The sequence below is a fragment of the Dermacentor variabilis genome, chromosome 11 (genome assembly GCF_050947875.1).
Source record: "Dermacentor variabilis isolate Ectoservices chromosome 11, ASM5094787v1, whole genome shotgun sequence".
Lineage (NCBI taxonomy): Eukaryota > Metazoa > Arthropoda > Arachnida > Ixodida > Ixodidae > Dermacentor > Dermacentor variabilis.
The window spans coordinates 80,006,822-80,019,306 of NC_134578.1; the positions used below are offsets into that span (position 1 = coordinate 80,006,822).

At 46.2% G+C, this 12,485-nt stretch overlaps 1 protein-coding gene across 5 annotated transcripts in view; it reads left to right on the forward strand.

Moving 5' to 3' along the window:
• The window catches only part of LOC142563698 (synaptotagmin-1-like), a 244,283-nt gene that overhangs the window by 172,266 nt on the left and 59,532 nt on the right, over positions 1–12,485 (forward strand). For all 5 annotated transcript variants that reach the window (XM_075674296.1, XM_075674297.1, XM_075674294.1 and 2 more), the window contains one exon: positions 3,638–3,831. In XM_075674296.1, the coding sequence (XP_075530411.1) occupies positions 3,687–3,831 (145 nt within the window). In that variant the 5' untranslated portion in view covers positions 3,638–3,686. The remainder of the gene's footprint in view (positions 1–3,637; positions 3,832–12,485) is intronic.

Below are 12,485 nucleotides of genomic sequence, written 5' to 3' on the forward strand. Positions count from 1 at the left end.
GCTTACTGCAAATTATATAGTCAATAAAACTACTGTGGCCTTAATTTCTGTAGCTCTCTAATAATTTGCAATCGCAATCAATGCTTCGCCTTTGTGGCAAAACTGCGATTTTTCCCTTGGGCTTTAATAGGTTCATAATTACCCGAAATACTGTCCTCGCTCATGGGAAACTCTACATTTGAATACAGAAAGAGTTACGTTCCGCTTTGCTGTCCTTCGCTTTGTTCTCTATTCGGTAAACACTGAGCCCCTTGTTCGCCTACATTCCTGTAAGGTATTGGAAAGCGAGGGTTTCCACTGCAACTGCCTTGGTGATCTGGAGGCAGCATGCGAGGACGTATTGGCCAATTGCTTTCGAAGATCACGTTCCACGTGATGTCTGCAGATAAAAGAATCTTCCTCATCCGACACCGTGGCCGTGAGCGGCGCTTGCTAACACCCCCAACGCTAGGTTTCGTACATATGCCTAAACAACGAAGTAAGTTGACGAGGTCATAGTCGACACCCTTGCCCACTCGGTACAGTAACATACGGGTCTTTCAAAAATATATTGCTGGGCTCCCGCAGTGAGCAAATTGGCTTTTCTTTCACTTACGTTCCCCTTGTGTTTCATTAGTACATAAAGCCCATGGTTAATATAACTCTCGCTTGAGTTATTGTACTTTTTATAGGAATTTATTCGGTGCTTTCCCTCGCCTTGGTAATGTGTTCGCTGTGTGCGCCTATTACTCCAAATGCGGCACCTTCATTTTCCCTAATTGATCTCGCGCATAAGATGGATTCCCCCGAGGCTCACGAGCATGACGTAGTGCTTCGGTTTGCTGGTGCCCCTCAAACGTAGCAGCGGACGCCGGTGTGCTGCATGTTGTTTCGGCGCGTTATATTCTTTTCCTATTTGTTTCTCCCGTGGGGCATGTTATTTGCAGACCACATGTTCCTACGGCATACGTGCTAGGGCTTGCAGCGGAGACATCACTCGTCTAGGACACTGTAGCTGCCACGTAGTGTCCTCCAATACCACAGTGTCGATGTGGGCACGTTGGTACTCCGTAAGAACGACCAACGAAGCGCGAAGAGGACACAGTCGAATGAAGGCATACATAAAGCGTCTGTGTGTGCGTGTGTGTGTACATGGGTGCACTCAACGCCCACGCATCTGACACTGGGTGTGCACTAAAGAACTCGAGGTGGTCACAAATAATCCGGAGTCCCCAGACTACGGTGTGCCTTATAATTAGATCGTGGTTATGACACCTAAGACTCCAGAATTTACTTTATGTTAGTCTACGGACGCGGGCAATTGTATTCTTAGATTAGCGCGTTTCCTTTGGCATTTCCCTCAAGACTCTGACGGTCAGGTACCCGTTTGAGCATAACGATTACTGTGATGAAAATCACGTGGTCATTGATGATGGTTGTAATATGTACCGGTAGCGTGTTGTTTGCGAGGTTGCGTATGGCCTCTTAATTACCAGAAAGTGCGTCGGTGCTGTAAGGGCCGTCATGGTGTGTTATTGCGTAGGCGATTCTCTGTCTTTTGAGCGGTGCGGCTTCTGGGACATGACATGACAAGAACTTTATTTGAGTCCTGAGGGACTAAGATCTTGGGGAGCTAAAACCGAAGGCTCTCGAAGATCAAGTCGGTGGCGCCACCCACGATGGGACCGGAAGATGAAGTTCCGCCCAAATGTCGTGGGCCCTCTGGACAGCCTGGAGTTGCATGTGGAGATTGCTGCTCTTGAGAGATTCCTGCCATTGTTCTTTCGTGATGGGTGGAGAGGCGTTAAGGGCTGGGCACAGCCAGAGCGTCTGTTCAAAAGAGAATGAGTCACGACCGCATTTGGGGCACGACTGTGAGTGGGCAGGATCTATCCTGTTAAGAGACCGAGGAGTGGGATGCGAACGGGTTTGCAGAAGCCTGAGTGTGCTAGCCTGAGGTTTGTTCAATTTAGGGTGAGGGGGTGGAAATGTCCTCCTGCCCAGTCGACAATGGGAAACAATTTCGTGGTACATAATCGATCTTTGTGGATGTTGACCTCGTTACAAGCCTGGCTACCCGCGACAGCGCGGTACGTGAAATCGCGCGCTCTCCGGTGGGCCTGCTCGTTAGCATTACATCCAAGCGGGTTAATTGAGCTATGTAGGGAGGTTGTAGTATTTATGCCCAAGTTTAAAATTTGGACCCTTCACCGCTCTTTGACCTGTTTTCGTAGCTTTTTTCAAGATATCATACATATATCTGTGGCGGTGATACACGTCCGTGGTCTTCTCTTCTGGCGTTCTGTAACTTGAGATTGATGTTATTAAATTTTGGCAGCGTAGGTATTCTGGGACGGGCAGCCCTTGGAGGCGGAAGTTAAGGTATTGGCGGGAGAGGCCACGTTCAATAGCTGAATGACTAAATAAAACTTGCTTTTATGTACGGATATTCGGAGCCGCTGCTGTTCAATTTTTGTGACGGTTGTTCGACGATATTAACATTCTGCTTTTGTGTGAGTGTACTCTCAGGGGAAGCGTACATTAAAAGAGGTGTTATGACTTCTGCTGTTGTTTTTTCCGACTTTCTGCTCCTTCACTGCTCGTAATTTTTCTTTCTACTTAGTCGACTACTCACGTGAATTATTTGACAAATTGATGCGAGGCGCTTTGCAAGCCAGCGGTTTGCTTTGGCCTGCATGATCTTAATAAAGCTTTAAACCTTGATGAATGGCTTCCTAGGTTAGGGGTTGTTAGTAAAGCTTAATTGAAGCGGATTTCTAGGAAGACGCACCTGTATTTCGCGTCCAGTGTTCCAGCAGCGGCATTCTATCCGAAGATCGATGACAGTGTTCACGCTTCAACGGCGTCATACTTTTACGATTGTGCGCTGAGTTTCTCGAAATAAACGCATTACGTAAGCCTTTACCACCTAATTCATCGGCGTGAGCCCGCCACATGACTGATCAGAGCTGAACAATGGACTTTGTATTTGCGCGTTGGCAGCTTTGGGCCTTGCCACAGAATGTTCCTTATAATTTGCCCGAACTCTGCCTCGCGAAGCTATACAATCGATTTGTCTTTGCTATGTTGCCATGGAAATTCAGAGCCGCTGTTGGCGGCTTTCCAGACCACGTGACCAGAGGAGTGAGAAGCACAGCGGCTCTCACCATTAGTTAAGCAGGCAGCAATTATGTAAGCAACACATTGTTTTCATCTTTTTAACACTAAATTAGAAGGCTTAGCCCTCTGAAAAAAATGAGTCAGGAGGTCGAAGTACGCTGCGATGGCCTTTATTTAGGCTGAGCGCAAATACACTCTTCTTAAGTGCGCTCTTGTTCCACTACTGGTTGCGGGAATACTTGATTCATGCCTGTTTTGAGAGAGGATGCCCTAAACCCTGCGAAAATAGGAGACCGGACTGGAAGGAAAGTCACTCGCAGCTGTAGAGTTGTTTCTTCCCGTGTTTCCCTTTTTTTCATCATTGGACTTGTTTTCTGAGTTTACCGCGCAAACAGCGCTCGTGCCGTTCCTGACATGCAAATTAGCCGGCACGCAGTCTGCATGGTGGGCTTATTGCCGGCGGTGTCCCCCTACAGAGTGGCTGGCGACGCGCGCTCCTGACGCGTTGTCCTTTTGTTTTCGGTCTTTGCTGCTGCAGGTTGATCTGCGCCGTTGCACGCCTTCCGGGGAGAACTGAAACCGGAAGAATGCTAGAGCTCACCGACGAGGATCGACTGATCCTGGTGGCGTCGTGCGCGGGACTCGTCACCGCCACCATCCTGGTCACGGTGTGCGTGGTGACGCCCCACTGCTGGCTCTACCGGTGCATCTGGGGCCGAGAGGAAGAGAAAGGTGAGCGCAGCGGACACGGGCGTCACCGCGCTCGGGCGAGTCTCGTGACGAAATTGGCAAATTCGTAGCATTTGAGTACCCGCTTCGCGAGAGCTATAAGTCGTTTAACGCACGTTCCACGATGTGCGCTGGATCTGCATAATCTTCATTTTCGCGTGCCCGGCCTTTTGTTTCAAACTGCTCACTAAACGTGTTTGTCGTGGTGCGAACGCAACAGGCTCCTTACCATAGTTGTCCTTCAGCCTGGTAGGGATTATGCTACTACCAGCGTGCTTTGAAGGCACTTGCAACATAGTGAAACTTGCCGTAAGAGCACCCCGCATGCGGTGAGGTACAAGGGGTGTAGCCTTTAAACTTGTCTCAGAACGCCCCTGCTAGAAAAAATTTAGGTCTGATTTCAACTTTTTTTTAGGAACAATGCATGCTCAGTTAACATCACATGTAAGTTCCTACCCTTTACGAAGCGGGCCTGCAATGCATTTTCTTTTCACTGGATGATTCGGCAGCTGGCGCCTATTATGAGACAAGGTTGTGAAGAGAATCGGATATCCCCGAATCTTATAGGAACGTTCTTCTTTTTATTTTATTATACCCTACATTGTGTGGGAGACGGAAGAAGTATGCCTTTGTTAAAATCGCGGCATGGGTTATGACGTCATCTCCAGACGTTGTGTGTGTGTGTGTGTGTGCGCGCGCGCAGACATGCATATGTTGATTTAATTAATTTATTTTTTGTGCTACGTGAGATGCAAGTTTCAATTTCCCTCAGTTTTCTGCTATGTGGTGCTTAGCGTCCCTTATTACTTAACTGGCGAACATGTTCCATAAAGTGACATCTATTTTATCGAACTCACGCGTCCTGAACTTCTTAGCCGCCTCTGCGTACTTTAAGAACGCAGTTGACGGAATACGTATTGTGCACGAGTGTAATAGCTTCCCTTAGAGGTATTCTGTCGCGGTTGAGCGGAGGTCATAGCAATGAGTTCACTTAATGTGCGGCAACATAAGCACCTTTTTTGCTGCATTAATTAGGTCTAATCGAAGTGAAGGAAGCATAGCACCTGAAACGGGGGTTACAATAAAGTGTTCCATAGGTAACGACTGAATGCTTACGTTAGTGCTTTAGGTATTACAAGCGCGAGTGCTTGCTTATCTAGCCGACGGAATTAATTTTTTTTTTATGCTGGACTGGACATTGTCCAACTTGACTTGCTAAAACGCTTCCGATTTTTTCCCATATATTGATGTAAGATTACTGTGCTTTGGATCTATGCATATACGGGGCGTATGTTTGATGTCACGTCCTTTTGTTGTCATATAGTTTTGTAAATATACTAAACATGGTGTTATTATGTTTGCCTAAACTCACAACTTTTAATTGAAGTTCATGTAAGCCCTGTAAGCTTTGTAAGTTGACGGATTTGCGTTGCGTTCTGGCTGGTTCGCCTGTTGTATTCCAGGGTCTGCTGTCCCTTACATCAGTCTGACTGAATCTTGCCGTGCTTTCACACAGCGCTTCGTTTATCCCTTCGCTGAGATGCAGTACTGGTGCTTCTTGAGCGTTTGCTAAGGAGTTGAGAAATGAAGCTATCGGCAGGTGGAGCAACGCGTAGTACAATAACCGGCGGTCTCTTACAATGGCACAATGGCCTGCGTATCACAACTTGAATACGAGCCGCTGTTGCGCCAAGTTTTGTCACGGGTACAATGACGAAGTACCCGTATGCTCAGGCTTAGGCAGCTGCTGAACGCTGTCAAGGTGCAACTGGAAGCAGTCTTTCTTTCTTTCTTTTTGTTGCGCAGGGGTAGCTTTGCGACGAACAAAAATGGTCCAACCAGAGCCTATCTTGTTGCGAAGCCAGTGGGGGAAAGAAGCAACTTCCACTATACTGCCTAGAAATTAGGCACAGGCAACTAAACCTGACCGAGTGTGTCCGGCACCCAGTTACGAAACAGCATTACAAAGGAAAGCTGAAACTATTACGTTGTGCCGTAGAGAGAATAGCCACAATTTTTTTTTAGTGTGCTGTGTCGTAATCACGTACTGGCGTTTTTTGCGCCTGTGTCATAATGGAGACAAAAAAAAGAAAAAGATTATGCACTTTGTGCAGATGGCAGCCTCGCTACATTGCCGGCAGTGAAAAGAACTGGGATCAACTTTTGCGCTAGCAATGACGTCAGAGCTCCGACCAATAGGGTTGATTCCGCGTCTAAAGGGGAGCAAGCGCCTTGGCACCTGATACATTAGCAAAAGAAAAGAAGACAAAAAGAAAAAATGATTGCAGGGCCGAAAGAGCTCAGCGTAGGTGACAGGCGTTGGACGCGTGCCAGGGCTTCAATTAACGCCACGGCGATTTCTGGTGTCTAGGCAGCTGGTAATTGACCAGTTGCGTTCCTAAGAGGAATCGTGCAGTCCACGGTGGCCGTTACATTAGGGCCGACGCTGTCGCTGGGTCCATTAGGAGGATGTACACGTGTTCAACGTTGGTGCCGCCTTCACCTTATTGGTATGCTAGTGGAAATGCCCGTGGTTTGTTAATAAGTCATTAATTATGGGCCTTCCTTAAGTGCCTCTCTAATGAAAAAAAGAAGAAAATCTGTAATGCATTTTAAACACAGGTCACATTTTGAAATGAGTGGGCTGTTTCTGTCTTAGCACATCACATTGGCGTTCTCGTAAGCTTTGTTTTCTATTTTATGTAGAATATCTTGCACGACCTTTTTATAAAACGAGTAAAGGGGGATCACAAGAAGGTACACAAATGCATTCTAAGAAGTTAACTTTCCATATGCCTAAGAGTAAGACGGAACGGAACCCATCAAATCATGTTGGAAGCAAGCGGGCACAATATGAGGCATCGTGTACGCATATCGATGACGGGCATCCAGAATAATTATGAAGGACGTGGGAACACAACTCATTACACAATAACATGATAGTAGGACGACGAAAAGAAACATATTGTAACACATAAATCAGTAAACTGCCAATAGCGACGCGGAATATGAACCCGTATTTTGTGGAGAAATCGGATATTCACATGCAAGAGGAAAAGTAAAATAGCCGCGACGTTACTGCCCTCGCGATATATATCGGTGTAGTATCGAGTGCCAGTGCAACAACAGCAAAAACATATCCGGTCACTTGCACCGTTGCCCAGAAGGAATACGAGTAGCGTTGTCCAGGGTGCAAGAAAATTACACGGACGGAGTGCCAACACGAGAAGAAATGTAAGGAATATGGGCTCGCATTCACACACATACAAAAATTTCTTACGCTAAGAATTCCTAGTACGCATTTCGATGGGTGCGAAATGCGAAAACACCCGTGTGCTTAGATTTAGGTGCACGTTAAAGAACCTCAGGTGGTCAAAATTTCCGGAGTCCTCCACTACGGCGTGCCTCATAATCAGAAAGTGGTTTTGGCACGTAAAACCCCAAATATTATTATTAAGAATTCCTAGTAAGAGCAAATCCCACCCGATACTAGTGCTGGACCTGCGTGCGATTGATGAATCCAGCTGGCCAATGTGGAAGAACACGTACGAAGGAAAAGCTTGGTGAATTTGGCCCCTGGTTTACTTAAATAGATACTTCCGTGTTTCGTCGGCGTGTGCGATATTGTCCCATTTGTTGATGTGTAGACGAGTCTAGCTCACTTCATCTTATCAGCATCTTTCATACTGAATAAGCTCTCATTTTTTAATTAAGGTATGGTAAAGTGTTAATAAGTGCATCATTACCTCACATCCATTCAGCCTGTTCTTCCACCATCGCATAACTTTCGCGGACGGTCCACTACCGCCATGCATTTCACTAGGCGTGCTCCGACTAAATATGAAGTTCAGGATGCTTGGGATTTGACGTGATTTAGGCAGCCAGGCTAATTTCTTTGTTTCGGGCAAATCGACAACTAAGTAATAAAATTCTAGGCGGAAGCTTCAGCTTAGTATATAGTGGAATTTTCTTTTTCAGTTAGCAGTCCTGTCTAGTACACAGTACCGCCAGCTAGCATTAGGGTCATTCTACAAAACACCCTTTCCCTTGAGGGACAAACACTCTTCGCACGATACGCCATCGAGAACGTACACGCCGACCGGGTCACCAGTTCTCTGAGCATCTTTCTTGTGTACTTTAATTCGGCAGTCCTGCCTCGAAGAGTGTTGACAACAATACGTGAAAACTGGATGCCCTAAATCAAGCTGCCGGAACAAAGTTACACGCAATCTTTCTTTTTTTGTTATAGCTATGTCTAATCTTTCTTTCCTGCTTCCTTTCTTTTAAACGTTGTAAACACCCAATAGCTGCCAATATCGCCTTTTGTACAGCTGCAGTGCGCCAACCTCCCTCGTGCGACCTAGATGTCTGACGAAGAACGCATCAAAGCCATTGTCATATTATTATAAAGGCGATAAAGCTCACCTGGGTTGGTCTTTCCTTTCTGTACCAAGCGCAAAAGCTGCCCTGTCGTATCGCGCCCGCAGTAAGGAAAGGTCACCTTGAGGTCATTCGCCGTGGTTGCTTAGTGGCTGTGGTGCCGGGCTGCTAAGCGCGAGGTCGCCGGATCGAATCCCGGCCACGGCGGCCACATTTCGACGGGGGTGAAATGCGAAATCACCCGTGTACTTAGATTTAGGCGCTGGTCAATTTACCCCAGAGGGTCAAAATTTCCGGAGTCCCCCACTACGGCGTGCCTCATAATCAGATCGTGGTTTTGGCACGTAAAACCCCACAATTTAATTTTAATTAATTTAGCATTGAGATGACGATGGCGATAGAAGGTTCTGTGAAAATGGGAATGAAGCAAGGCTCTTCGACAGGTATACAGGCTGCAACTTTACCCCTGAGCATTGAGGCCCTAGCCAAATGTCGGCTACCACAGATTCCACGCCACAGCGTTGAGGGCCCCGGGTCGCATACAATCCGACGTCCAGCGTCGGACGTCGTGTCGGCAAAAAAATTTCGACCTACGCATCCCCAATCACGAATGCCTTTCTTGTGGTACAAGGTAGTTACATTGAACTAAATGAATTTCTTAGGGTAAAACACGTAGAAAAATCGCACAGTAAGACCTACGCACAACCTACAGCGACGATTGCGTCGGATTGTAATTTGTATATAAGAGAAAACATAATTCTGTTACGCGAAAACTAAAAAAACACGAATCCTTTTCCAGCGTTTCTACTAATTCGTGGAGCGGCCATGACCTCCCAGGTTAGCACGCGCAAATTATAAAGGCCGTGAAGCGGCGCGCCCGGTTTGTTGCGACACCTCCAGACGGCGCTCGCCTCCACCACATCGCAGCCCACGCAAGAGGCCGCGTTTCTACCAGAAGGCTCGCCTTCGTGCATAGCGCTCGCCGCCAGCGTTTCCCGGTAAACGTGGTTACATAACCTGCAGTTACCGGGAAGCGTGAAAAGCAGCCAGGAATCTTTGAAATCTATAGGCTGCCTCTCTTAAAGGCGAAGCTTAATTGTCCTCCAATTTCTTTCACGCTTTCTTTGATGCGCAATTTAACGGTCCCCGGCAATAATGAAAAGCGAGCGTGCTACAAGTAAGTGAGGCTCACGCTCCACGGTATGTGTTTCGCACCGTGGCTCACGTGTCAGTTTTGCCATCTATACAGCTAATGCGAGCCAAGCTGTTTAAACATAAGTGGCCAGTATAGACACGACTACAGGACCAACGGAGTTGTTTTTGAAGATTGCCTTGTGCGCACTGGCGAAATCTTCTCCCAAAGTTGATTAACTAGCTGGCCAAAACTATTTGCCTAATTTTATAAACACTCGCATGAGTGCGTTACCCTGAATGTCAAATTACGCATCGCCTTTGAAAACATCGCATTCAACAGTTTCCAGCTGGGCACATTCTGCCTGGTTATTTTTCCGCGTATGAAAGTTCTGACACAAAACGCGAAAAAAAAATTTATTGCAGCAATGAATGGGGCTAGTTGGTGGACGTTCATGGTTATACTGCGCTTAGTTTTGCACTGACGAACGTAAAGGACAAGACGTGGACGTACGTAGCGCAATTGCGCTACGTACGTGCGCAAATACGTACGCACTTCCGCTTGTAACACTAACCGCAATATAATCGGGAGCCCAAAAAAGAAGCGAAGTCTAGAGCGGCTACGCGCGTCTGGCCCGCACGAAAGCAGCGCCCCCAAAAGGAGTTTCATAGTATCAACGCTACTCAACGGCTGACTTGGTGACCGCGAAAAAGTGACAAGGCGATAACGTAGCTGTTGGCTGCAGCTGGCCATGGCTGCTGCTGTAGCAGCCCGAAACGGTTGACGAAGAGCAACATACGATCAAAGCAAAATGAAAAAAAAGGTAATATCAGTTGCCTGTTATTAGCAGCGGCCGTCTGCTACGCCATCGCGGTGTCATTTTTTTTCGCAGTCGTCGAGTCAGCCGTTCAGTAGCTTTGACTCTTGGAAACCCCTTTTGAGAGCACTGCAGTGGTGCGTGCGAAACAGGCGTGCCCGCCTTAAATTCGCATTCTCCATTCGCGTTTTGCGCCACAGCTTTAAACGCGGGAAGTAAATAACGCGGGAAAAGGTAGCGAATTGGAAACTTTTCAATACGATGATGTTCTCCAATGCGATTCCCAATCGGACGTTCGAACTTACGCAAATATTCATGCATATGTAAAGTTAGGCAGTTATTACCAATTAGCTAATCAGTGATAGCAGAACGATTTGCAAGTGCGCAGAAGGTGATTGCTAACAGAACACCGTCGTTCCCACCATCGTATCTTGTAGTTATTCCTTTATAACCAACTTTGTCCGTGTTCTCTGGAAGACATGGTATACCAGCGAACGAAGTGAAGGAAATTAAGCAGCGTTGGCAATAGTCTACACTGCATTTCCGTACGCTTCGCCTACCTGCTTTGTTCACTGCCATGTTTAGTGCTCTGAAGTGAAACGTTAACGTAATCTAAGAGGATGCTTCATATCAGGAGTTTTTATCGGAATGCATGGGAATGGGGAAGTACTCTTGCTCGGTAGCCGCTAAATTAATTGTGGTGAGGTGTTGCATTTATAAATAAAATTTAAAAAGTCTAGTGAGTACATCTGTTTAAGAACTTTCATGAATACCGTTAAAGTTGAACAACAATTACAGAGGTGGCAAGTGCGTAGTTAATCGTAAGACGAAATATCGCAATTTTGTAAACTAAACTTACTGAGAGTTCTAAACCACAGAAAAAAATGATGTAATATAACAAATTCTTTTCAATATACGACTTATTTTTGAGCAGTACTTTTGCAAGGACCTCATAAGCGTTGGAAACATTGCACGCGAACTAGAAGTTTAGATGTCATGTTTTTCCGGTCCAGGTTCTGTTACAGATGCAGTTTACGAGTGTGAAATTTACGCCATGCTAGTCAGTTACAGACTGACTAGCATGGCGCTAAAGGTTTTGTTGGGCTTCCCATTTATTGGCAATTCTTGAAAAAAGAAAACCGTTGTACGTTCAGTAGGCGATTCCTCCATCTCCTCAATTCGCGACCTTTCGGTGATTCTCCCACATTTATTTTATGTGCTCTATGTGACAAAGTGTGCTTGTTCCCAATACACTGGCGCTTTACTGCTGGCTCTTGCCTTTACATTGCCTAATTAGTTTGCATGTTCTGCACCCTATCTCAGCTCTCCGACGTAGGCCAGACATTGGGATGAAATTCTTCCTGATAATAATTCCACCACACTTTTATCTCTCTCACCATGCAGTAGGGCAAACTTTTTGCGTAATGCATTGCACCAATATGGCAGGAAATAAGTATTTCGTCTCGAATAGGGAAGTGCTGAAAACTTTCCGAATGCAGTTTTGACTTCCATACCGTCGTTCAGAAGTTCCCTACCACGTGGACAACGTAACGTATATTGTTTTTTTTTTGTTCCGACGTCTGCGTAGTCTGAATATTCATGTTTTCATGTGTTAATGTTGCCTACGTACAACGTAGTCCACTGATGCAATACAACACATGTTGTGACCGTGTACCCCTGTGCTTAGATTTAGGGGCACGTTGAAGAACTTCAGGTGGTCAAAGTTAATCCAGAGTCCCCCACCACGCCATGCCTCACAGTCAGATCGTCGTTATCGCTTTTTTGTTTTTGTACCATACCTGGATAAATAGAGGAAACGTTATACAGAAATAAAGCGATTCTTTTCGAGCATCTGTTTCCCAAGAAAATTCTGGGACCAACTTTGTTGTAGCGAAATGTCTGGAAGCTAACAGTGGTAATGCAGATGAGTCATTCCAGTCAGACGCCTCGTATGCTCGGTCACATGGCGAAAACTTTCGGACTTAACGCGAGAAAACCTGAACCATACGAGAAGATGAGAAATGCGTTTATAGAGGTATGATATACGGCCCTTTTCCAACACCTAAACTGAACAACAAATTGCAAGTTTAAATATGTTAAATTCCGCGTTTATTACACTATATATTTTTGGACAACAACCCTACGGTCTTCCGCACTTCGAGCTGACAACGCTCTGAAACGGAAACAGAATCGAGCTTAGTGGCACATGAAACACGTGACGCACCAACTTCAAGTGGGGCTCCCCAGAGCTGTTCAATCGGGAACGCGGGCAACATCAAAGAACGTGACAGTCCGATTGAAATTGGTTGTCGCTGAATAGTAGCTTTC